This window comes from Mirounga leonina, unplaced genomic scaffold (assembly GCF_011800145.1).
Source record: "Mirounga leonina isolate KUSES-001 unplaced genomic scaffold, KU_Mleo_1.0 Mir_154, whole genome shotgun sequence".
NCBI classification, from domain to species: domain Eukaryota; kingdom Metazoa; phylum Chordata; class Mammalia; order Carnivora; family Phocidae; genus Mirounga; species Mirounga leonina.
The window spans coordinates 20,566,082-20,588,424 of NW_023270389.1; the positions used below are offsets into that span (position 1 = coordinate 20,566,082).

Genomic DNA, 22,343 nt, shown 5'->3' on the forward strand with positions numbered 1-22,343 from the left:
CCCCCCCCCCCCCCCCCCCCCCCGTCGTAAACTAAATGTCGTTGGAACCCAGCCACACTGTGTCATTTATTTGTTGTCTGGGGCTGCTTTTGGCTAACAACAGTAGAGCTGTATAGTTTCAGCAGAGACTGTATGGCCTGCAAAGGCAAAAACACTATCTGGCTCTTTATGGAAAGTTTACTGACCCCTCCTCTGTGGCGTGTTGCCACAGCATCATGATATAAGGAGCTGAGAGGTGGTCCACTTCCTCCAAGAATTTTCTGGTAGCTCCAGTGACCCTTCCCATCCTTGAGTGAACTGGAGGAAAAGTCACATGCCAGCTTCATCAGTACATGGGAGTGGGGTAATCCTACTTTCTCAGCCCTTGAATAAACTTGTCCAGGAACTCTGCTAGAAATGCCCGGTCAGTGATGAAGAAACAGAAAAGAAAGCTCCACCCCCTGGCTTGGGACAGAACTCTGAGTGAATTTCTGCATGACCAAACAACCTCTAGTTCTCAGCTGTCTGCTATTTCTCACGTCCCCACTCCGACTTTCTACGTTGTACTGTTGCTTCTGGCTGATAGTAACACCTAATCCACCTGACAACAGCTACATCAGAGAAAATGACTGGGATCAGAGAATCCTCCCTGGCCTCCCACCTGGCAGCCTCTGAGGAAGGCTCTACCACCATCTACAAGTTAAGACTCGAAGGAGCCTTAGCCTTCAGAGAAGGAGCAACTACTATCCTAACATGGGTCACAGTTGTGGCACATCTGTTGATACACTATGTCATCTACAAAGTAACCTGTTGCAGAGCTGAATTAACATTAGCCCCAAGGCTGGCTGATGTTTGAAATAATATATTTTATTTCAAAGTAAGACTGTGTCCACAAGATTATCTCTGTTCCTATTTTAAGATTTGAATCTAATAAACAGCATAGGCTGCTCTACCATCATTTGCTTACCCCCCTTGTTACCACTTCTTTGTGTCTATTTTTCTGTGTTACTATTTTTGGCCTTGCTTTTAGCCACAGGATTGAGTCTGAGAGCAAGCACATAGAACTCAAGAAAGATAGATGATGGTTTATATTTATTCTGCCAGGATAAAGACCAAAACAATCTTCTCCTGTCCAAAGAACACTCAAAACTGGGTAACTGATTGCCAATTGTGAGCAACCATAAACACGTGACAGATTTGCGGGATTCTAGTTCATAGTGTAAACCCTAGCTTAGCTGATCATAAATTCATAAGTTTTAGAGCAAAATAGCTGTAGAGAGTGTCAGGTAAAAGCACACATGATTTGAGTATTAAATGAACTTGAGCAGAGCACCTGGGTGGCTCAGCCAGTTAAGCCTCTGACTCTTAAGCTCAGCACTGGGTGTGGAACCTGCTTCAGATTCTCCTTCTCCCTGTGCTCCTCCCCCCTCTCTAAAGAAAATAAAAATTTTAAAAAAAATAAATGAACTTGAGCTGTGGCCCTTACTCTGGGTCCCCACTGGACAAATCTAGTGTACAGTTTCTTATTTGAAAAGTGCAGGGATTGCATTGATTCCACAGAGTAACTTCCAGTACTAAAAGTCTATGAATCTCTATCTGGTCTAGTTTAACCCCTTATTTTACAGATGTAGAAACTAGTGCACACGAAGATGAACTGGTATACCATAGCTGAGTTTGGAATCAAAGTCTTTGATATTTTATTTTAAATTGTGTGTGTGTGTTTGTGTGCATGCATGTGCACATGCATGTGTGTAGGTGTTCTGAAAAGTTCAAGATCATAAGAATGCAATACCCTTGGCAGCAGGCCTACCTATGTAGTATGCCTCTTTCTGTTCTTAGAACAGAAGGGACCATAGAGATTGTTCAGGGGCACGCTACTCAATCTATAAGCAAGAACTTGTAAGACACGCCAATGGAATACCAGAGCAGGGGGCACATCTCAGATCCTAGAATATCCGAGGGCCTGAATGCTGGTGGTATTTGTACTGACTTTCAAACCAAGTGGTATTTCTCAAATTTTCTTAGCAATGAATGACTTACCAAAAAAGCTACTGATTAAATGTCATTTGTTGGTTTTTTCTAATGAAAAATCATTTTCTAGGAATCACTAACTGCTTAGTATAATGACTTAATGTGGCATTATTTTAATTTTACTATAGTAATAAGGATTATGCCAATTTCCTTTGCCTCAGAAGTCTTGGAATGGAAAATTCTGCCTTGTGGAAGCACATGTTTGTTGGATAATTTTAAAACAAAACTGTACTTTTAAATAACATGGGTCTCCATCACTCGAGGCATTTCATCAAGAACATAACAACTTAGTAAATTTGTTGTTCTGAAATGCAAATGTACTTTTACCAATTTCATTCACTGACAAAGGAAATCTTGTAACCAAACAATATGAATCCAGCCTATTTATTCATGATACTTTGTTTGGCACTGTGCATAATTTAAGTCAAAATGTCACTGCCCTGCCTTTCTTTTTACACTTAAATTTAAAAGTTTCATGGTTCGATTACAGTAAGAGAATCTGAGAGTCTAAAGCAGATTTGTCTCTGGTTTGCTTTTCCACTTAATGAGGAAGTATACAGTTCTGATAATATAAAATGAATAGACATGAATAGACATTTCTCCAAAGAAGACACACAGATGGCAAACAGACATGTGAAAAGATGCTCAACATCACTCATCATCAGGGAAATGCAAATCAAAACCACAATGAGATATCACCTCACACCTGTCGGAATGGCTAAAATAGAAAACACAAGAAACAAGTGTTGGCGAGGAGGTGCAGAAAAAGGAATTCTCATGAGGGGAATGCAAACTGGTGCAGCCACTGTGGAAAACAGTATGGAGGTTCCTCAAAAAATTAAAAATAGAACTACCCTATGGTCTAGTAATTCCACTACTGGGTATTTACCCAAAGAATAGGAAAACACTAATTCAAGATCAATGTTTATAACAGCATTATTTACAATAGCCAAATTATGGAAGCAGCCCAAGTGCCCATCAATAGATGAATGGATAAAGAAGAGGTGGTACACACACACACACACACACACACACACACACACACACTGGAATATTACTCATCCGTAAAGAAGAACGAACTCTTGCCATTTGCAACAACATGGATGGATCTAGAGGGTATAATGCTAAGAGAAATAAGTCAGTCAGAGAAAGACAAATACCATATGATTTCACTCATATGTAGAATTTAAGAAACAAAGAAGATGAAAAAAGAAAAAAAAGAGACAAACAAAAAAAGACTCTTAACTATAAAGAACAAAATAGTGGTTACCAGAGGGGAGGTAGGTGAGGGGATGGGCAGAATAGGTGAAGGGGATTAAAAGTACACTTACCATGATGAGCACTGAATTATGTATAGAATTGCTGAATCACTATATTGTACACCTGAAACTAGTCTAACACTGTACATTAACTATACTGGAATTTTTTTGTTAATTTTTTTTTTTTAAGATTTTATTTATTTGACAGAGAGAGAGACAGCGAGAGCAGGAACACAAGGAGGGGGAGTGGGAGAGGGAGAAGCAGGCTTCCCACCGAGCAGGGAGTCTGACGCGGGGCTTGATCCCAGGACCCTGGGATCACGACCTGAGCGGAAGGCAGACGCTTAACGACTGAGCCACCCAAGTGCCCCAACTATACTGGAATTTTAAAAAACTAAAATTAAAAAGTAAAAGTTTATTCCATCAACTAAAGTCACTAAAAAAAAATCACTGCCTTGGAAATAAAATGTTCAGTAGAGGACTAATTAAACACACTGTGGCTATTTCATAAAATGGAAGACTATCCATTTAAAAAATGTGTTTTAGAAAAAAATATATTTGTATAAACGAAACAGGTGATGAACTATTTGCATCCTATGGTCCCCATTTTCTAAGTCTGTGTATAAAATTTTAAAAGTGGATTACACCAGAAAATTCAAGTCAATTTTGAGCAAAATGTTTTGATGAAAATTTTTTTAATATGATGCTATTTTTTTCTTTATCTGGAAAAATTCATTCCCGACATTCTCTCTCCCCATTTTATTTCCACCCACTCTACAAAAGCTACCACTTCCTTCATCCTCATCAGAATTGATAAGAATTTAAAACGGTACCATTCCATTTCTTTTTACACTTAAATTTAAAAGCTTCATGGTTCAATTACAGTAAGAGAATCTGAGAGTCTAAAGCAGATTTGTCTCTGGTTTGTTTTTCCACTTAATGAGGAAGTATACAGTTCTGATAATATAAAAATGATTCAATATGAATCAATTTTCAAAATACCATAAATCACAGATATTGCAACTTCAAAGTCAATGTTCCTTCCTTGTATAACTGGAAAAGAGGAAACCTTACACACACCCTGCCCTAATTCCTGACCCCTGGGGCTGTTTTGTACTAAAGAACCATAATTGCCTTGCTGGGGTTACAGATAATGGTGTTGGGACATCCTGACCAGCTTAGAAAAAGCCACCAGGAAGGAAAGAAAAAGAAATACCAAAGCTTTGGCCTTGTCTTTGTGTCTCTACCAATAGAAGGCTTTGTGATGGGCCCTGGTTTCTTGTGGTAGGTGGGCCTTGGGAGAAAATCTGAGTTCAGGGAGGTAGAATAGGATGTAGAGTGACATTGAAATGCATCAGAATAATAAGTCCCTATACGGATATTGTAGTAGATGCTGTGGTATGCCTGCCAGTTCTGCTCAGATCTACTTTGCTGGGCTTATTCATCCATTACCCGCTGCTAAGAAGGCTGGATCCCAATGGCTCCCACTGCCTCCCCTCCTCCAAGCCCTCTGCTGAGCAGAGTCAAACCTGGGAGCTTGATCTGTTCTCTCCTCCTACAGAGCCTGCAGCCCCCATCTAACAAAAACTACAAAAAAAAAAAAAAAATAGCCCCCTTACCTCCAGGAAGGACCACTCTCCAGTGCAACTTCATGCTCCACAACCCAGCCCCACCACCCCACTGTATCCCTGGATGGGGTCAGGGCCAGACTTCACCTTGGATCCCATTTTTACCCAGCTCCATCCCTCTTCTGCCCTGCTTACTCAATCTCTGAGAGGTTTCTTCTCTGAAGAGCTAACCCTCAACAGATCACAGGAATCCCAGTCCTTGGCTCAAACTCTGCCTCTAGGGAGCCCAACCTAAGACAGAGAGTCTGGGCTTGAAGAAATGATTTTATTTCCTGACCAAGTATCTGGATTCCTGCTGTAGATGATCAGCATGGACACAGTGATTGGAGTTACTCATTTTAGGCTACTACCTGTTGAGGAGGCGGTTCCGCCTGACCCTTCAGGCTGGTCTGCACTATAGCTGGATTGCACTATATCCAAGAAGTAAGGTTGACCTTTGGGTCTGTGTGTCTGAGCATCCCCATGTCTGCAAAGGGCTGTGGATGCTGGTGATGAACACAAATCGCCCTTCTTTGTTGCACACTTGAAGGAATGCCAAAGGCTGGGCTGAAGAGTCCAGCATCATCATAGCTGTCTAAAGTGAATAATTGCAATCACTGTCTCTGCCCATCATTTACAGCAGGAATGGCTCCCAGGGCAAGACGAAACCTGTGGCAAGGGGCTGGGAGTTCTTAAAAGAAAAGGGGGACAAAGATTCTGTACAGTGTGGAATATTCCTCAACATCATGGACAATCTGAACTCCACTCTTTTATCTATTTCTTCCCCCTCTCTGAAAAGCACTTCCTCCTTATTACAGCTTCTCTAATCCTGAGCACACTTCACCTGATGTGTTCTATGTCCTCCATGCTCTACGTCATCCCAACACTCCTTGCCACAGAAATCTCTCTGCTCTCCCACTTCATACAGCTCTTGTTGTCTATACCATCCTCTCAGCATATATTCTCATGCACTGTTCCTGATATCTTTATCTTTATGTCCCTTCTCTCCAACTGATTTAAAAGTCCTTGAGGATAAGGACTATACCCTATACAGAATCTCCCTAAATGTTATGCATGTTACAGGATACTAAGTAAATATTTATTAATGATGTTGACATGTATATTCATTGCTGGGCCTGCAAAATGATAAGTTTTAATGTGGATAACAGGATTTTGTGAGATCTGCTAATTAAGATCTTTTCCTGCCCTGGGAGATTACCAAATGATTGCAGGGATTGAAGAGAAGTTAATGTTTTGTTGAAAGCAGAGATAGTAAATTTAAGTTCAGAGGGCTCAGTTCTTACAAGTAGCCCCCTGCTCTGGCCCCAGGTACAAGACAGGATGATCTGGTTTGGCAGCCTTTACTCACAAGAGATATAAGAGGGAACTCTAAGACCCCGAAGCAGGGCTGTTTGGGGGGTGGGGAGGGAAATAGGAATTTGGTGTTTGTAAGGAGAGGCCATCCTCTTCCATTAACATCCTTTTTGATTGGTTTCTGTCTCAAAAACTGTGCTCTAAATTCAAAAGACTTGTTTTTGAAGTTTTTGTGAAACCAAGAGTTGGTGACAATGGTACTTTGTTCCCATCCCAGTTGGATGTCCTCTGAGACAGAATGGCCAGTCTGCCCCAGAGCTATTAAAGCACAGGGGAGAAGTAATATGGCAGAGAGGAGCCAAGTACTCTCCTAGAGGTACACGAGATACTGGTTACCTATGCCTTTAGGCTCCAGAGTTAGGACCACAGAGGATAGAGTCCGGCCTTGGTTGGTCAACAGAGTGCTGCCTGTTTCAGATGAATGTTTCATGTAACTAGCATCTAGACATCAACAAATGTGGCAGCCAGGTCCTGAAAGAGACTATTATTACCTAGAAAAGCTCCTTGGGATTGGGTCCCTTATCAGCAGGTTGGGAAGGGGCCTCTGCCTTCCCACCCCAAGTGGGCAAATTGCAAAAGCAATTACAAGTAGTTTCCCCTTATCCATGGGGAATATGTTCCAAGACCCCCAGTGGATGCCTAAAACTGCAGATAGTACCAAACCCACTATATACTATGTTTTTTCCTGTACATACATATATATGGTAAATTTTAATTTATAAATTAGGCACAGGAAGAAATTAACAACAGCAACTAATAATAAAAAAGAACAATTATAACAATACGCTGTAATAAAAGTTAAGTGAATATGCTCTCTCTCTCTCTCAAAATATCTTCGGTACTCTACTCACCCTTCTTCTTGGGATGGTGTGAGATGATCAACTGCCCATGTGATGAGATGAAGTGAGGTGAATGATGTAGGTGCTGTGACATAGTGTTAGGCTGCTCTTGACCTTCTGACCAGATGTCAGAAGGAGGATCACCTGCTTCTGGATTGCAGTTGACCCTGGGTAATGGAAACCACAGATGAGCGAAACAGTGGATAAGGGGGGACTACTGCATGAAACAGAAAGCAGACAAAAACCTCACCAAGTCACTGACATGGGGCTGTCCCAGCATGTCCACCAGATACTCTTGCCCTTCTCCATCCCAACACTGGAGAAGCAAGCTTGGGAGGGGGCAGGGGGAGGTGGCGGGAACACTCTGAGTTGAACATGAGATTGGAGTTTGAGGTTAAGATGATTAAAACATAATAATCAGGACTGGTCACACAATTTTCAGGGCCCGGTGCAAAATGAAAACATGAGGCTCCTCATCCTAGAAACAAGAAAATTCATCCTTGAAGATACTCAAATTTAAAGCTTTTTCCTTTCATTCATGGTCTCTCAACATGTCAGTGGGTTTTTTTTATTCTTGTCCAATGTCACTCTCCCTCAGGCACAGGGATACACACAGGCCATGTGTGGACCCTTGCAGGCTTCAGGGGCCCCGAGGGGGGGCATGCTGGACTTGCAGCGGACAGCTCCACTTCCCCTTCCGACAAGTTGCTGGATCCCCAAAGATGTTGCGACCTCAGTGCTAGGATGCACCAGGCCCCTGAATGAGGAGTGGTGAGCGGCTCCCTCCAGCTGCTTGCCCACCCAACACAGCATGGTGCTGTTAACCCAGGCAGGGACCACCCCAGCTGTGCCCATGCAGAGACTGTGGGGGTGCCGACCCCACAAGGCCCCCACTGGGGACACTGGGTGGAGGTAGGGAGGGGAGTGTATGCATGGGCCTGGGACTCTAAGGGGTGGAGGAGTGGTCAGCTATGAACCTGTCCCAAGGAAGTAGCAGAAGGAGATCCACGTGCGACTGAAGCTCCAAGCCCCCAGTGCCCGCTCCACTGCTCCATCAGGCTGCATTTACAAAACACAAGTCCAAAGAGAACATTGTTAAGGATGTCAAGATGGCAGCTGGAGAGTATTAGGCTCCAAGCCCTGGGCCCTTGTGAAAATGTGGCCCTGGATGGCTGCACTGGGCCCTGCACACAGCCTGTGAAGCTGGCCCAGACAGTAACTGAAATAAGATTTTGTTAATTCTAAAACTGACGGAAAACGTACTGACTAGGCCTGAAATGTCGTTAAAGGAATCTGTTAGCCAGCAGGAAATGTTGGTTTAATGTTGGTAGCTTTGGGGGGGGGGAAATTCCTATTTACATGTCAAGGAGCTAAGACTCCTCAGGCACATCAGTGACACTCACATTTCCGCCCAGCAGATTTTAATGTGCAGTCATTCGATGCTTCCCCTTCCTTCATCTCCTTTCCCACCTTGTCGCAAAGCTCTGATATTTTCTTTTCTGAACTGTCTCTGTAGTTCTTTCTGCCCCATTGCTGCATGCTAGATTAGACTAGCCCTGGAACAGGCCACCAGATACCAGAACCTTCCCCAACCTGCCTACGTTCCATTGCCAGACAGATCTGTGCCCCAGCAGTTAACTTCAGCTCCTGCCCCTGCTCCTTACTAGATTTTTTACTCTAATGAAGTTACTTAGCCTTTTTGTTCCGTATGTTACTCATTCTATAAGCTTGTTTAAGGATTAAATAAGGTAATGGGTATAGACTGTAATTTATCCTCCTCTTTGCAAATCTAGGCAGGCCAGGCTTCTCTCTGCCAGGCTATAAGGAATGGGTCATTCTCTAATTTAGTATAATTCAGCAATTTTCCTAAAGTGCAGATTGCCTGGACCTAATAGATAGTTTCCCCAGCAGCGCTGCCTGCTAAGATTCAGTCTCATCCCTCTTATATGGGAATATAATGTTTACCCATCAAGAAGGCTTTGGGCTGGGGCCCAGAAGTGCTGTAACAGGCCAGAGAAGGACCTTAAAAGGACAAGAACAGAGAAGCCCAAGAGATAGAAAAAATCAGAACTGTACCCAATGAAAGACTTTCATAATGGCCAAGGACACATAAGGCAAGGCACAACTATTTTGTAGATATATATGATGTACTTTGTAATATAAAAAAAAATCTGAGTGCAGTACAGAGCTACTCTTATAAGATAGGTTTCCTCTTTTTGTTTCCTAAGGTGTCCAATAGAAAATTTTATTTAAAGGACATTCTTAACACATTCAAGCATGTACACCATGGACACTCAATAAATGTTAGAATGCAGAATATTTAAACACATGTATTTGGAATCACAGACAGTTATTAAAAAACAACAACAACAAAAACCAGAAGTCATTAAATCGGTGCTTTTTTAAGAGTTTGAAGGAAACTTGTAAAGTAGTTCAGGGCTGTCATTCTGTGGAAGTGGTTATTAAGGATCAGTGAGCATAAGTAACGTGCCTAAACTACGTAATGAGAGAAGCAGTTATAACTGAGTCTGCTGCCTACTGTGTATACCTTTTACTGGACACAGTACGTGTTCATTACCCCCAAAGTGTGTCAGTTGATGCAGACACTATTTAACATGATTGTTAAATTTATACATTCATTTTATATATAGTTGACCCTTAAACAACACAGGGGTTAAGGGTGCTGACCCCACGTGCAGTCTAAAATCCATGTATAGGGCGCCTGGGTGGCTCAGCCGGTTAAGCATTTGCTTTTGGCCCAGGTCACGATCCCAGGATCCTGGGATCTACATATACAATATACAATACTACATATACAATATATATATACAATATATGGAATAATATAGATGTACCTGTTCATGAAATTCCTATGACTTCATTTACTTACAGCACTTCACAGGGCACCTTGCATGTACGATATACTTGGTAAATTTAAGAAGTTCATAAATTAAAGTTAACCCTCTTTCACAGATTTACTGCTTAGAGGAACACCAAAGAAGTAGCAGAGGTCTCTCCAGTGTCCACACGAGCCCCACCCCACCTCCATATGCCCGATAAAAAAATGGAAATCCAGGGCCCCTGAATGGGGTCTGTCACTGTCATGTGGCTTGTGAGTGGTAGGACGAGAGCTAGAGCTACCGGTTTCCTCACTTCAAGCACAATTTACCATTTGGAACTTTTTACTCCAAAGATATCCTTGGTTATCTTTTCTTAGGAAAACATTATCTTTCCCAACTAGGTTGTAATCTCCCTGAGAGCAGAGATAGTCTTTTATCCTTTTGTACACCTGCTTCCCCCAACAACACATCTACAATAATTTGCCGATGTTATTAATTAAGAAAGAGGGTAGGAGGCTTGGAGGACATGATGGTTTTAAAAACTTCCATAAAAATATGGAGGCTAATTCTCTCCTTGAATACAGGCAGCCATAGTGACTCGCTTCTAATGTTCTATGACCATAACAATAATGCAGCAGAAATGTGCCTTCTGAGGCTGGGTTGGGAAAGGGGATATGGCTTCTGCTTGGCTCTCACTCTCAAGACACAGGCCTCACCAATACGTAAGGCCATAAATCTCATCTAAAGGTTGAGAACACCTCTAGAAGGTTAATGGTACCATTACCCCACTTTGGAAATGAGGAAACTGAGCTATAGAAACAGTGAGCTCTCTAAGGTCACACATCAGATCAGGAATTGAATCCAGTTATAACTGACCCTTTATTACATACATACTTCTCTAATTTTGATCTCAAGCCACCCAGTTAAGTTCTCTGAAGCTCAGTCATTTCTAAAGTAAAGTGGTTATGAATAATCTGCCTGAGTCATGGGATTCTCGAAAAGACCAAAGACGAAAATAGGCAAAGTTATGCATTGTAAACTAATCTATAGTTAGCACTGAAATTCAGCTGAATTTATAATCATGCTTGTAAAAAAAGGCTTTTGAATTAATAAACATGTAATCTGTTATTATTTCTGACCTATTTCTTACAAAACCCATAAAAACAAATTAATTTCAAAGATCTATGTGCTGTGTTTAAATGAATTTGGAGGAAAATGCTATTTCTTGAAGCATTTTGAAAAAGCATCCTTAGTTTCTGATGAAGCCTTTAATTATTCAAACCCGCTATAAGCAAGAAATAACTCAGAACAGTAATTTCCAAAATTTCATCTTTGGAGACCTAGGAGTTCTTCCCCTGGAGCTGTTCTCTCTCTCTCCACATTGTACATCGACTGCAGGAGGAAATGGTATCATACATATATTTGTTTCTGGGGAGAGAGCCGATAGCTTTTATCAGAGTCTCAAGAATTCAAGACTCATCAAAGGTCCTAGAACATAAAAAGAAATGGAAGAGATGTGAAATGTCATCTTTTCCAATCATCCATCTGAAAATGGTGGACCACCTTCAGAAATAGTGTGTGCCCTCTCCCCAGACGGCCAATTCCATCCCTAGGGGATTCAGACATTCGGAAAGAAACTGTTTTCCTGTATCTTCGTGCACCCTTGGGCCGAAATCCCTGCACCTTCCTGCAACAACACTTGGTCCATATTTTACCACTTGGTATTTACCACAAAGCCAAACTCTTGTCCTCATCCTCACCCTTAAAATATTTGAAGGCAAGTATCATGTTCTCTCCTCTTCTTAATGCCTCTAACTTTCTCAAGAGGGGTCTCACAGGAGGACAACATATTCTGAGTATTACCAAGTCAACAAGGAGAAGACTATCCTAGTCCTCCCCATTGGCCCCATGCATGTATTAATACAACCTCAAATTTAAATTGCTCTAACAAATCTATGGATATGAACATGGCATTCTAGCATTCTGGGTATTAAAATATGACATCTCCCCAAACTCCTCACTATCTAGATACTAAATAAATAAATAAGAAAATGAACAAAATTTAAAAGAGCTTGAGGATTTAGGGTCAACAAAGAGGGCTGTAAGGTAAATAAGGAAATGGCCATTTTATTCTCACATCGCCCAAGTATAAAAAACAAAAAAGGAATAGATAGAAGGATAATTTGGAAGGCTGGAAGAAGAGAAGTGAATATTTGTATAGGAACCAAATAAGAAAAAAACTTCCCAGGACTCATTTAGACATTTACTAATTTTTAAAAAGGAATTTCCGCCTTTACCCCCCCACACACACACACATATTCCACACATACACATTCACCTTAACACCACTAGCATCATTTCCATAATAGAAAACAATACTGAAGAATTTAAATGTATTTGTTTTTGTGAGTTAAAACAATGTTTTAGCTGGGAAATAAGGAACAAAACATTGACACAGTTTGTGGACAACAAATAATAAAAATATTATGCCTTTATAAAACTCTTAAATAGGGGCGCCTGGGTGGCTCAGTCGTTAAGCGTCTGCCTTCGGGCTCAGGTCATGATCCCAGGTCCTGGGATTGAGCCCCGCATCAGGCTCCCTGCTCAGTGGGAAGCCTGCTTCTCCCTCTCCCTCTCCACTCCCCCTCCTTGTGTTCCCTCTCTTGCTGTGTCTCTCTCTGTCAAATAAATAAATAAAATCTTTTAAAAAAAATAAAATAAAATAAAAAATTTAAAAAAACTCTTAAAACTTTTGGCCATAAATAACACTGTCTCATAGAAAAAAATTAAAAATTAGTATAGTCCCAAGGTTTCTTTCAAGTGCATCTTAATCAAACTGTTCTACCTTCTTTGTCCTTCTTAGGTGGACTTCCCCCCCACCCTGTCTTCCATTTCTCTGGCATTACAACAATTTAAGGACTATGTCAAATTTGTGACCTCCTCTTGCTCCACGTAATTCTGTGTTCTGTGCTTTTTCCCACAAGCAAAAATGGATTTGTGAGCATCGTTTGCCTTTGACATCGTTTTACTAATAAATTAAATTGTTTAGTTGGCCCTGTTCCCAAAAGTATATTCCACACCAGAATCTCATTGTCATAGCTCAGGGACAGGGGAGCGTGGAGGATGTCACAGTGCTCTGTGGCTGTGGCCACCTATGAGCCCAGCAGAGAGGGTGGTGGCACCGAGACATTTGCAGCAGCTGCCAATTGGCCACGAGTTCTGACAACCAATTCATATGATACAAGTTTTGTGCTTCTAATTTAATTTAGTTTGAGTATTGTCACGTGGTGAAAAATTCAAAAGATACAAAAGGACCCAGATTTCTCCGTCTTAGAAGTAACCAACGTTCTGTGCTTCCTCACAGATATATTTTGTGCATTTACAAGAGAATACATATTTTTTACACAAACAGTAGCATTGTGTGCATAGTCTCTTGTACCTTCCTTTAATGCATTTAACTGTTGGATATCTATATCTTGAAATAGGAAAGCAGTAGAGGGTGGTATCCTGAAAACCACTTAGAGACAGTATTTGAAGGAGGAGGGGGTGCTCAGCTGTGTGAAATGCTTAAGTAAGATGAGGATTGAGAATTGACCACTGGGTTTGGCAAAAAAAGAGGCCATTTATGACTTTGGCAAGAACTGTGACTAGGGAATGGTGGGGATGGTACCTAATGAAGTGGATTCGAGAGAGAATGGAGGAAAGGAAGTATAGACAGCTCTGTGAGACAGATTTACTATTGACAATTCTTTTTTTTTTTTTTAATGGTTATGGTTTTATTCTTTGAAGAATGGTTCTGAAACATGACACTAAGTCAGGCTGAAAGGTAAAGTTTAAAATAGTTTTATAAGGGTATAACATGACTGTTTGCTCCACAAAATTTTTGACCTTAGAGCTTATGATACACCTAGTTGGCAATAACACCCAGGTTTTTCCAAATAGTCATCATTTTTCTCTCGTCTGCATAGACTTCTTCTCATTAGCTGCCTTCTGCTTTTGTTGCATTATCTCAGAGTCCCTCTGCTTTCTCTGAGAGGTGGTCAAGCTATCCTCTTTTCTTTTTCCCTTGCTAATTTCCTGGGATTTCTTCATGTTTTTCTGGCGGGCAAGTTCTCGCTGATTTCCTCGGGCCATGCCGACACCCGACCGAGCCTGGAAGAGAGCCCCTAGGGAAAGCAACAGCCTCCTAGCATGCTCTGCTATTGACAATTCTTAAGGAATTTTGCTAAAAGGGAATAGAAAATGGTGGAGCTGTAGCTGGGGTCATGAGAGGGATGCTTTGAAGATGGGAGAAATTATAGCTTGTTTGTACAAAACGAGGAATGATCCTTTAAGGCAGGAAAATTGAATGATGGAGGCTAAAAAGGAGCACGGTCCTTAAATGGGCGAGGGGTGAGGAGAAGCGATCCAGAGCAACCTAAAGGAGGGCTGGCCTGTGGTGGGCATGCACCCTGCTCATCCAGTGGGATGGGAGGGCAAGCAGAGTGTGTGGGCACAGGTGCCGGGAAGACGACAGGTATGGCCATGGGAGCATGTGAAGGTCATCTGGCACTTACTGCTAAGGTCTCACTTTAAAAAGCAGGGAGAGGGCCCCTTGGTGGCTTAGTGGGTTGAGCGGCTGCCTTCAGCTCAGGTCATGATCTCCAGGTCCTGGGATGGAGTCCCACATTGGGCTCCCTGCTCGGCGGGGAGTCTGCTTCTCCCTCTACCCCTATCCCCAGCTTGTGCTCTCTCTCTCACACTCTCTCTCATGCTCTCTTTCTCTCTCAAATAAATAAATAAAATCTAAAAACAAACAAACAAACAAACAAAAAGCAGGGAGAAGGGGTAGTAGAGTGTTAGGGAGAGTGTTCTTCTAGAGGAGGAAGAGAACAACTAAACTGGATAACTGGAAATCCTGAAGGCCCAGCTGAAGTTAGTGGTTAAGTTTTGGTGAAGAATTTTAAGTGAGATCAGTCAATATGTTTGTGTGTTTTTCTCAACCATGTGAATATATATATTCAGGTGAAGAGTAAAATATAAGTAGGGGTTGGTGTTCCGGGGGATGCATACAACAGTGTGGTAGACAGAGTAAGATGGCCCCCAAGATTCCCTGCCTCCTGTTGTATACCCTTTCCCTGTAGTATGGCAGGGCTTGTGGGTATGATAGGATATCACTCCCATGATCCCATGATCCATACATTATGTGTAGAGGGAAGAGATTTTGCAGGTCCCTTATCAGTTGACTGAGAGTTCTTCCAAAGGGATTATCTTGGATGGGCCTGACTCATCAATTAAGCCTTCAGAGAAAGGTTAGGTCTTCCCTGAGCAAGAGATGCTCTCCTGAGGCTTTGAAGAAGCAAACCATTTTATGAAGCAAACCAGTATGCACGTTACAGCTACAAGAAATGAATTCTGTGTGCGTTTGGAAGAGGACTCCATGCCTCAGATGAGAACGCAGCCCTGCTGACATCTTGGCTGGTTGCAGCATTGTAAGACCCAAGGAAAGGACTTGCCTAACGTGTGATTGGACTCCTGACCCTCAGTGGCTCAAAACAACACCTCTTTGGTGTTGTTTTGAGCCACTAAGTCTGTGATAATTTGTTATTACAGCATACAAATCTGAAACAGAGGGGGAAAGAGGCAAGGAAGTGAAGGTATAGATGAAGACTGATTATAATGAAGGATTACAGAAACTAAGCTGAGTGAGGAGGGAAGTGAGAACATGAGGAAGGTAAGGTACAGTGAAAGAGCATGAGCATCGGTACATTTAGTGTTTGAATATTAGCTGAGTGTCTAAACTGTGCTATGTGCCATGCTAAGGGAAAGCCTGCTGAACATGATATTGTGGCAACCCTTAAATGGCCCAAACAGCAGGCTCCACGTGGCTGTGATGTCTGGCAACCCAGTGTGGTTTAGAGCCACAAAAGATGGGGGTGGGGGGGTGGTTTCCCCAGAGACGCATGTCCCATCCCATGACACTGGCCAGAATGTTAACAGGTTTGCTGGGCCTCGTCGAAGGGCCCTCAACTCGGATCCTAGAGCCACAGGAAAGCCTGACTATTTGACTCGACGCTCCTACGCTGAGGACCAATTTGTATCAGCTCCCAGAGAGGAAGCATCCCTTGCAAAGGCCCTGAGGAAGGAGGCTGGAGGGCACTTTTAAAAAACTGCTGGAATGCAGAGACCCAGGGAAAGAGGGTGTCAGACAGAGCTGGAAAGAGAATCTACATATTTGGGGCAAAGCAGACTCCCCTACATCATAGGCTAGGACAGGGCAAGAATAGTGTCCTGAAACCCTTAATTAAGAGATGAGGCTTCAAAGTGATTTAAATGACACCAAATCCTAAGAAGTGCTCTCAAGTTGAAATGAATCACTGGCTCCATTGTGCACTTGTTTTTCCTCTGAGCCTAGATATTCCCACTGCAACTATCTTCAATAATCTTAAGTGGCGTCAGAATGTTCAAAACAAAATTATATTTAATTCAAACAGTAAAGCTAGCCCACTACAGCTCTTAGGAGAAAGAGTAGAGAGTGACAGATGGAAAAAAAAAAAAAAAATCAGAGGCTGTCACAATACCAAGAGGTTAGAAATCATTTGCTCAAATCTTCAGTTAATAAATGCATAATGAAGTTTCCGATCTTACCACTGCGATTGTTTGTGTCCTGTAATGTGGGATTTTACTGTCATTTTATAACGGAAATGATGCAGAACAGGCAGGGTACTTTAGGAAATCGTATTTTCCTTAGCTGTACCAAAGTATCATCTTTTGTTAAACTCTTGCTGTTGTCTTTCAAGAGCTATCCCTTGCACAAGTATAAAAAAGAGTCCATTTAGTGCTTGTTTCCTACCGTTGGCTGGTCTTCACTGTCTGTAGAACACATGATTACAAGGGAACCAGCAAGAACAAAATAGGAAAGACATTCAAGTAAGAAAAAACGTAATTGGGTAGCTGCAAGATGGGTCTGCTCTGAGGTATTGTTTCTAAGCAATCAAGAGAACTCAAGTAACTTATCAATACTAACATTAAGTACTATGATCATTTTGGAGGATTTTCTATGAGACCTAAGCTTTGTGTCTGTTGTTCTCTTTAAACATTAACACAAGACTTAGAGGGAGGCTTTCTGACAAGGGCAATCCCAGCCTCATTCTCAAAACCTGTTCTTCCCTTGGCTTCCAAGACAGCCACTCTCTGAAGTTTTCTCCTACTTCTAGGTCTCCTTTGCCAGCTTGTCTTTCCCTCTGAGACCCAAAAGGCCCAGACTTTCTGCCTACACTCCGTGCGGGGTTGAGCTTGTCTGGCTCTGCAGCTTCAATACTCACTTTATCTGGACGAAAGCCTCGAAAGCCTCGAAACCTCGAGCTCTGACCTCTCCTCTGAGCTCCAAACCAAATTGCCAGCATGTTTTTTTTTAATTTAAATTAAATTTAACTCATGCCTCTGTTGACCTCTTTCCAAGACTTCCTCTTGCATTTAAAAGGAAATGCAAACATCTCGAATGGCCTCCACTGTGCTCCCGTCACCCCCTCACTCACCCCCCTCCCCTAGCCGCTCCCCACCCCCACCCCCAGCCCCCAGCTGCACTGGCCTTCCTGCGTAGTTCCTGTCCCAGCCTGAGGAAGCACCACAGGCTATGGCATTTCCTCGCGCTGGGAAGTGTTGTTGCTGATCTTCCCCAGGCTGGCGCCTTATTCCAGGTCTCTACTCAAGTATCCTTCTGCAAAGAGTCCCTGAACACCCCATCTAGAATAGATCCTCCTGCTCACACCCACCCACACTCTCTCTTCCCTTGCTTTATTTCTCCACAGAACTTTGTACTACTTCAAAATATTTTCGTACTTGTTATCGTCTATCCACTATAATGTAAGCTCCCTGTGGCACTGACTTTGTATTATTCAGTGCTGTATCTTCCAGGCCTAAAATAATACCTGACATAATAAGAATTTGTTATATAGCATTACTATTTTAGAGATAAGAAACTAAAGCTTGAGGTGTGTATTAGTTTTCTACTTCTGCTGTAACTAATTATCGCAAACTTACTAGCTTCAAACAACAACGTTTGTTGGCAGGGTTGTGTTCCTTCTGGAGGAAGGCTTTAAGGGAGGATCCATGGCCTCACCCTTTCCAGCCTCTAGAGAGGTTTGTATTCCTTGGCTCACCGCCCGTTTCTCCATCTTCAAAGCTCGTCATTCCAAAGTCCAGTTCTATTGACACTTGTCCTTTTTCTGACCCTGAGTCCTCCTATGTATCCTCTGAAAAGGACACTTGTGATAACATTGTGCCTTCCTGGATGATCCAGAATATTCTCTCCATCTCAAAGTTTTTAATTTAATTATATCAGTAATGAAAAATCCCTTTTGCTATGTAAGGTAACATATTTACACATTCCGGGGATTAGAACATGGACAGCACTGGGGAAGAGGTGGGCATTTTTCTGTCTACCCCATGATGCTTAAGTAACTTTTTCAAGGTCGGTTAGATAGCAAGTGGCAAAAATGAGTTTTTAACTTAAGCTTTTTTGACTTCTATGGTCTGTGCTGTCTTTGAAGCCAAGACATACCACCATCCATCCACGGCTGGCAAAGCCTGGAAGAAGGGCTCCGCCAGAAGTGGTTCTAAGACTCCAAGAAGGAAATCCCAGGATTGTAGTAATGGTGGCAACATTAGTGTTCTCCCAGGTTCTCTTCTCCATCAAGGTATCCTTACAATATGTAACAAGCCATTCCTATCACTCTGGAAGAGTTTAATGTAACGAGTCTGTTCTAAATGGACAAGTGCTACACACTGATAAATATGTCACAAGCTTTGCTGAAGAGAATTACTTGTACGATTCTGAACTACACTAAAGAATAATAATACTGATCAGACCTACCATTTTCTGAGCACTGTTATTTCCTAGATAACTTCACATGTTCATTATCTCCTTCAATTCTTACTACAACCACTAATGATAGGTATTATCATTTTTGTTGATAAAGAAATTGATGTTTATAGGTATGGAGTGAATTACCATACAGCTCCAAGTGTAAAGAGGGATTCAAAGACTCATCTGCCTGCCTCCAAAGTTCATACTCTTCCAAAAACCCAGATACCTTCCAGGGCAAAGGAGAGATTTCCTGCTGAGCTATCAATAGCCAAAGGGGGGAAATTGAAATGTAGGGCACTAGTAGATTTCTTTCTGGAATTTTTTCTTGGGAACCTCAAAGACTAGATAGTGGCTTGTGAGGATTTTGATTTAGAATCCTCTACCCCTTGTGGGTTAGCATAGTGCCCAGAGCATTATAAATACCTAATAAATATTGGTGAAGGTTACTGAATAAATTTAGATGCAAATTTGCAACTTTTTCCAGAGGATGAGCTATTGTTCATTTCCTCTATGAGATCACATGGAATTTAATTGGGAGGAGATAATATAACCCCAGGTAGTATGCTAATAGCAGGATTCCTAAACAGAACCAGGAAGGGATGCTCGTCATTGCAGTTCTCCACGCCCTGATGGGAATGACAGTTTTCAAAGAATGAGTCGGAGGGTGGTAACCACCAGTGCACATATCTACCAGGTAAAGCTTTGAAATCCTTTAACTCTTATCAGTTTATCCTCTGAACCTCTCCCCGCCCCTCTATGTTCATTTATTTACGCACTGAGCTAGCATACATGGAATCCCTACAATGAGACCGCCTCTGTGCTGAATTATAGGGATATAAAGATAATTAAGAATCAGTCCCTGACCTAAAGAGGGTAAAAACAGTAATAGGAGAAAGAGATATAAAATAAGTGCACTAAAGTATTTCAGGGGCTATATACATTAACCACGTATAGTGAGAAGCTCAAAATGCAGATTGATAAATTTTCCCTAGTGAGAGGTAGATGTGGGATCAGGAAAACTTCAGACAAAGGAAGCTTTTTTTTTTTTTTTTTTTTTTTTTTAGAAAGGGAGAATGAGAGAGAGAGAGAGAGTAGACCATGCAAGTGGGGGGTGGGGGGCAGAGGGAGAGAGAGAGAGAGAATATTAAGCAGGCTCCATGCCCAGCACAGAGCCCCGCCCAGGCTCAATCTCGCGATCTTGAGATCATGACTTAAGATCATGACCTAAGATCATAACCTGAGCCAAAATCAAGAGTCAGAAGCTTAACCAACTGAGCCACCCAGGCGCCCCAGACAAAGGAAACTTTTAAGGAGTGTAGGTGCTCCTACATTTAGAGGTGTAGGCGCTCCTACATTTAGAGGAAAAGTTAGGACTTACGTGAGGGGAAGGATGTTTCCGGATAGAAGGAATAACGTGAGCAAAGATGCAGCGATATTGAGCCATTGTGTTTTATAGAAGCTAAAAACTAAAGGTTGGTTTAGTGGCTCCTTTTCATTGTGAAACTAGCCATCAGACAGAAACATAACTCAGTGTAACACAGCAAGTCCCTATGAGTGCCTTCCAGCCTGCTGTCTGCACTTGTCTGGACGTAGCTACAGGCAGCTCTGCCAAATTCCCCAGGCTGTGCCGACTTCTAGACCAGCACAGGGCAGGATGTGCTGCAGCTGGACGGGGGCTCCGCTTCCTGCCACGGAAGACACGAAGCTCCCCACTCCTGCTTTCTTATCCTCCCAGGGCTTCCTCCACACCCCACCTCCATTTCTTCTCCTCAGTGGGACCTTCCAAGCAGCGAATGTGTACCTAGCTGCCAGCTCTCATGTGAGCCAATAGAACTAATTGAAGAAGTGGTGGAAAAACAAGCAGAGATTTGATCCATCATTAAGCTAAAATAAAACAGAGAGTCTCTGGGAGTTTTGTGTATGTGTCTTTCCTGTGTTCATAAACCCTAGAGATGAGAAAGTGAGGTAAGTAATTAAGGGAAAAGTTTTAGTCCTTGAACCTTCCATACTTTTCTCCATCTTGTAATTTGTACCCATCACTTAATCTACACAATAGGGAAATCTCCTACGAAAGATCATGTTAGCAGATGATTAAAATTTTGACTTGATATACTTTTACATCTGCACTGCAAGCTTATCCGGGGATAAGTATCTTGGAAACACAGTATTTCCAAATCTAAATGTCAAAGCAAGTTCAAAAATAGCCCACTGGAGTGTTTCCCTGAAGCAAAGCAAATCCCCCTCCAAGTCCAACATGGGCAAAGTTTAAAACAAGGGTGGATAACTCTACAATAAAGCCCAAAATACTGGCAGGCCTGTAAAAGATTTAGGACTGGTCACATATTATGAAAGACTACTTTTATCACTTTCCTCCCAGACAACGGGACTTTCTACATTTGCAAAGAGCTATCCCGGAGAGTCATCAAAAAGTAAGTATCATGAGTAAAGACTTCCAAAAATAAAAGTATAGTTTCAAAAATACTAATCTATAAAGAAGGCATTTCACCACCACCCACATTTACAGTTTTCTTTTCTTTTTCAACTCTCAAACTTTTATATATCTTTAAGAATCATGGTTTCACTTCACCTTAGATATCATCAGCTCTGTCCCTTAGAGTCAGAAAGGATCCAAAGTATCACTTAATCCCATCCTTTCATTTCACACACGACCAACTTGACATACTGTATGGAGCACCTGGTGCTACCTAAGAAGCAATGTACCAGGAAAGACACTAATATGAAAAATGCATGATTCCTCAAATCATTTAACAAAAACAATTTCACTTATGCCTTAAAGAAGTTTTCCATTTATTTGAGGAGACTGATACTGTATACATGCAGAGAAGGATAATTGCAAAAAGATTAATTCAAACGAGGTGCAATCCATAGACAGAAGGAAGTTATTTGGGCTGGTGAGATGTTGGAAGTAAATAGGTTGTGAACTAAATTTGAGAAGGGATATAGTTTCACTAGAAATAAGCGCAGTAAATAGTTGTTTTCCATAGATGGAAGTGTTGGTAAAGATTCATTAATAGTAAAAACCACGTGTGTCCCAGGAATTCTACAACGCAATTTGATAGAAGCAATGAAGAAAGTATCCACAGTTGGAAAAGCACAGAAGTAGGCCAGGTGGAGGAGTCTAATTGCTTTTTCACCATTTTTTACAGCATTTTGTATTAAATAAAATTTTTGATTGGAAAAAGGAAAGAGAATAGGGACTATATCTATAAAAGCACTGGAGTCAAAAATTGACTGAGTTGCCAACGGTCCTACATTAAGATTAGGGCCTCCTAATGTTGAGAGTTTAGCAATAAGGATGCTTCTAGCTGCAAGAAGCAGAGGACCTCAATTTCAACAAATCAGTCAACTTAATATCTCATGTGAGAAAGAAGACCAGAGGTAGGTTCTTCCAGGATTTATTTCTCAAATTCGTCAGGAAACCTTGTTTTTTCCATTTTTCTCTATTGTGCCATCCTTGCCATGTGGGGTTGGATGTCCCTTCATGTCATAAGGTGGCCTATGTGGCTCTTGACATCACTGCATTTACCACAGCATCCAGTATAAGA

The 22,343-nt window shown here is 41.8% G+C and overlaps 1 protein-coding gene and 1 long non-coding RNA gene across 3 annotated transcripts in view; both read right to left on the reverse strand.

Moving 5' to 3' along the window:
- The window catches only part of LOC118014106, a 204,932-nt gene extending 187,523 nt beyond the window's left edge, over nucleotides 1-17,409 (reverse strand). For both annotated transcript variants that reach the window (XR_004680199.1, XR_004680198.1), the window contains exons 1-2: nucleotides 17,234-17,409; nucleotides 7,102-7,256 (exon numbers count right to left, since the gene is read on the reverse strand). This is a non-coding gene — a long non-coding RNA (uncharacterized LOC118014106). The remainder of the gene's footprint in view (nucleotides 1-7,101; nucleotides 7,257-17,233) is intronic.
- LOC118014105 (small EDRK-rich factor 1) lies at nucleotides 13,518-14,124 on the reverse strand. Its single transcript, XM_035010142.1, has one exon. The coding sequence runs from the start codon at nucleotides 14,061-14,063 to the stop codon at nucleotides 13,875-13,877; it is 189 nt and encodes a 62-aa protein (XP_034866033.1). The 5' UTR covers nucleotides 14,064-14,124; the 3' UTR covers nucleotides 13,518-13,874.
- Nucleotides 17,410-22,343: the final 4,934 nt, after the last annotated feature.

What these genes read in the sequence shown, in the direction of transcription:
- LOC118014105 (XM_035010142.1), bottom strand. Translation starts at nt 14,063, where the DNA reads ATGGCCCGAGGAAATCAGCGAGAACTTGCCCGCCAGAAAAACATGAAG.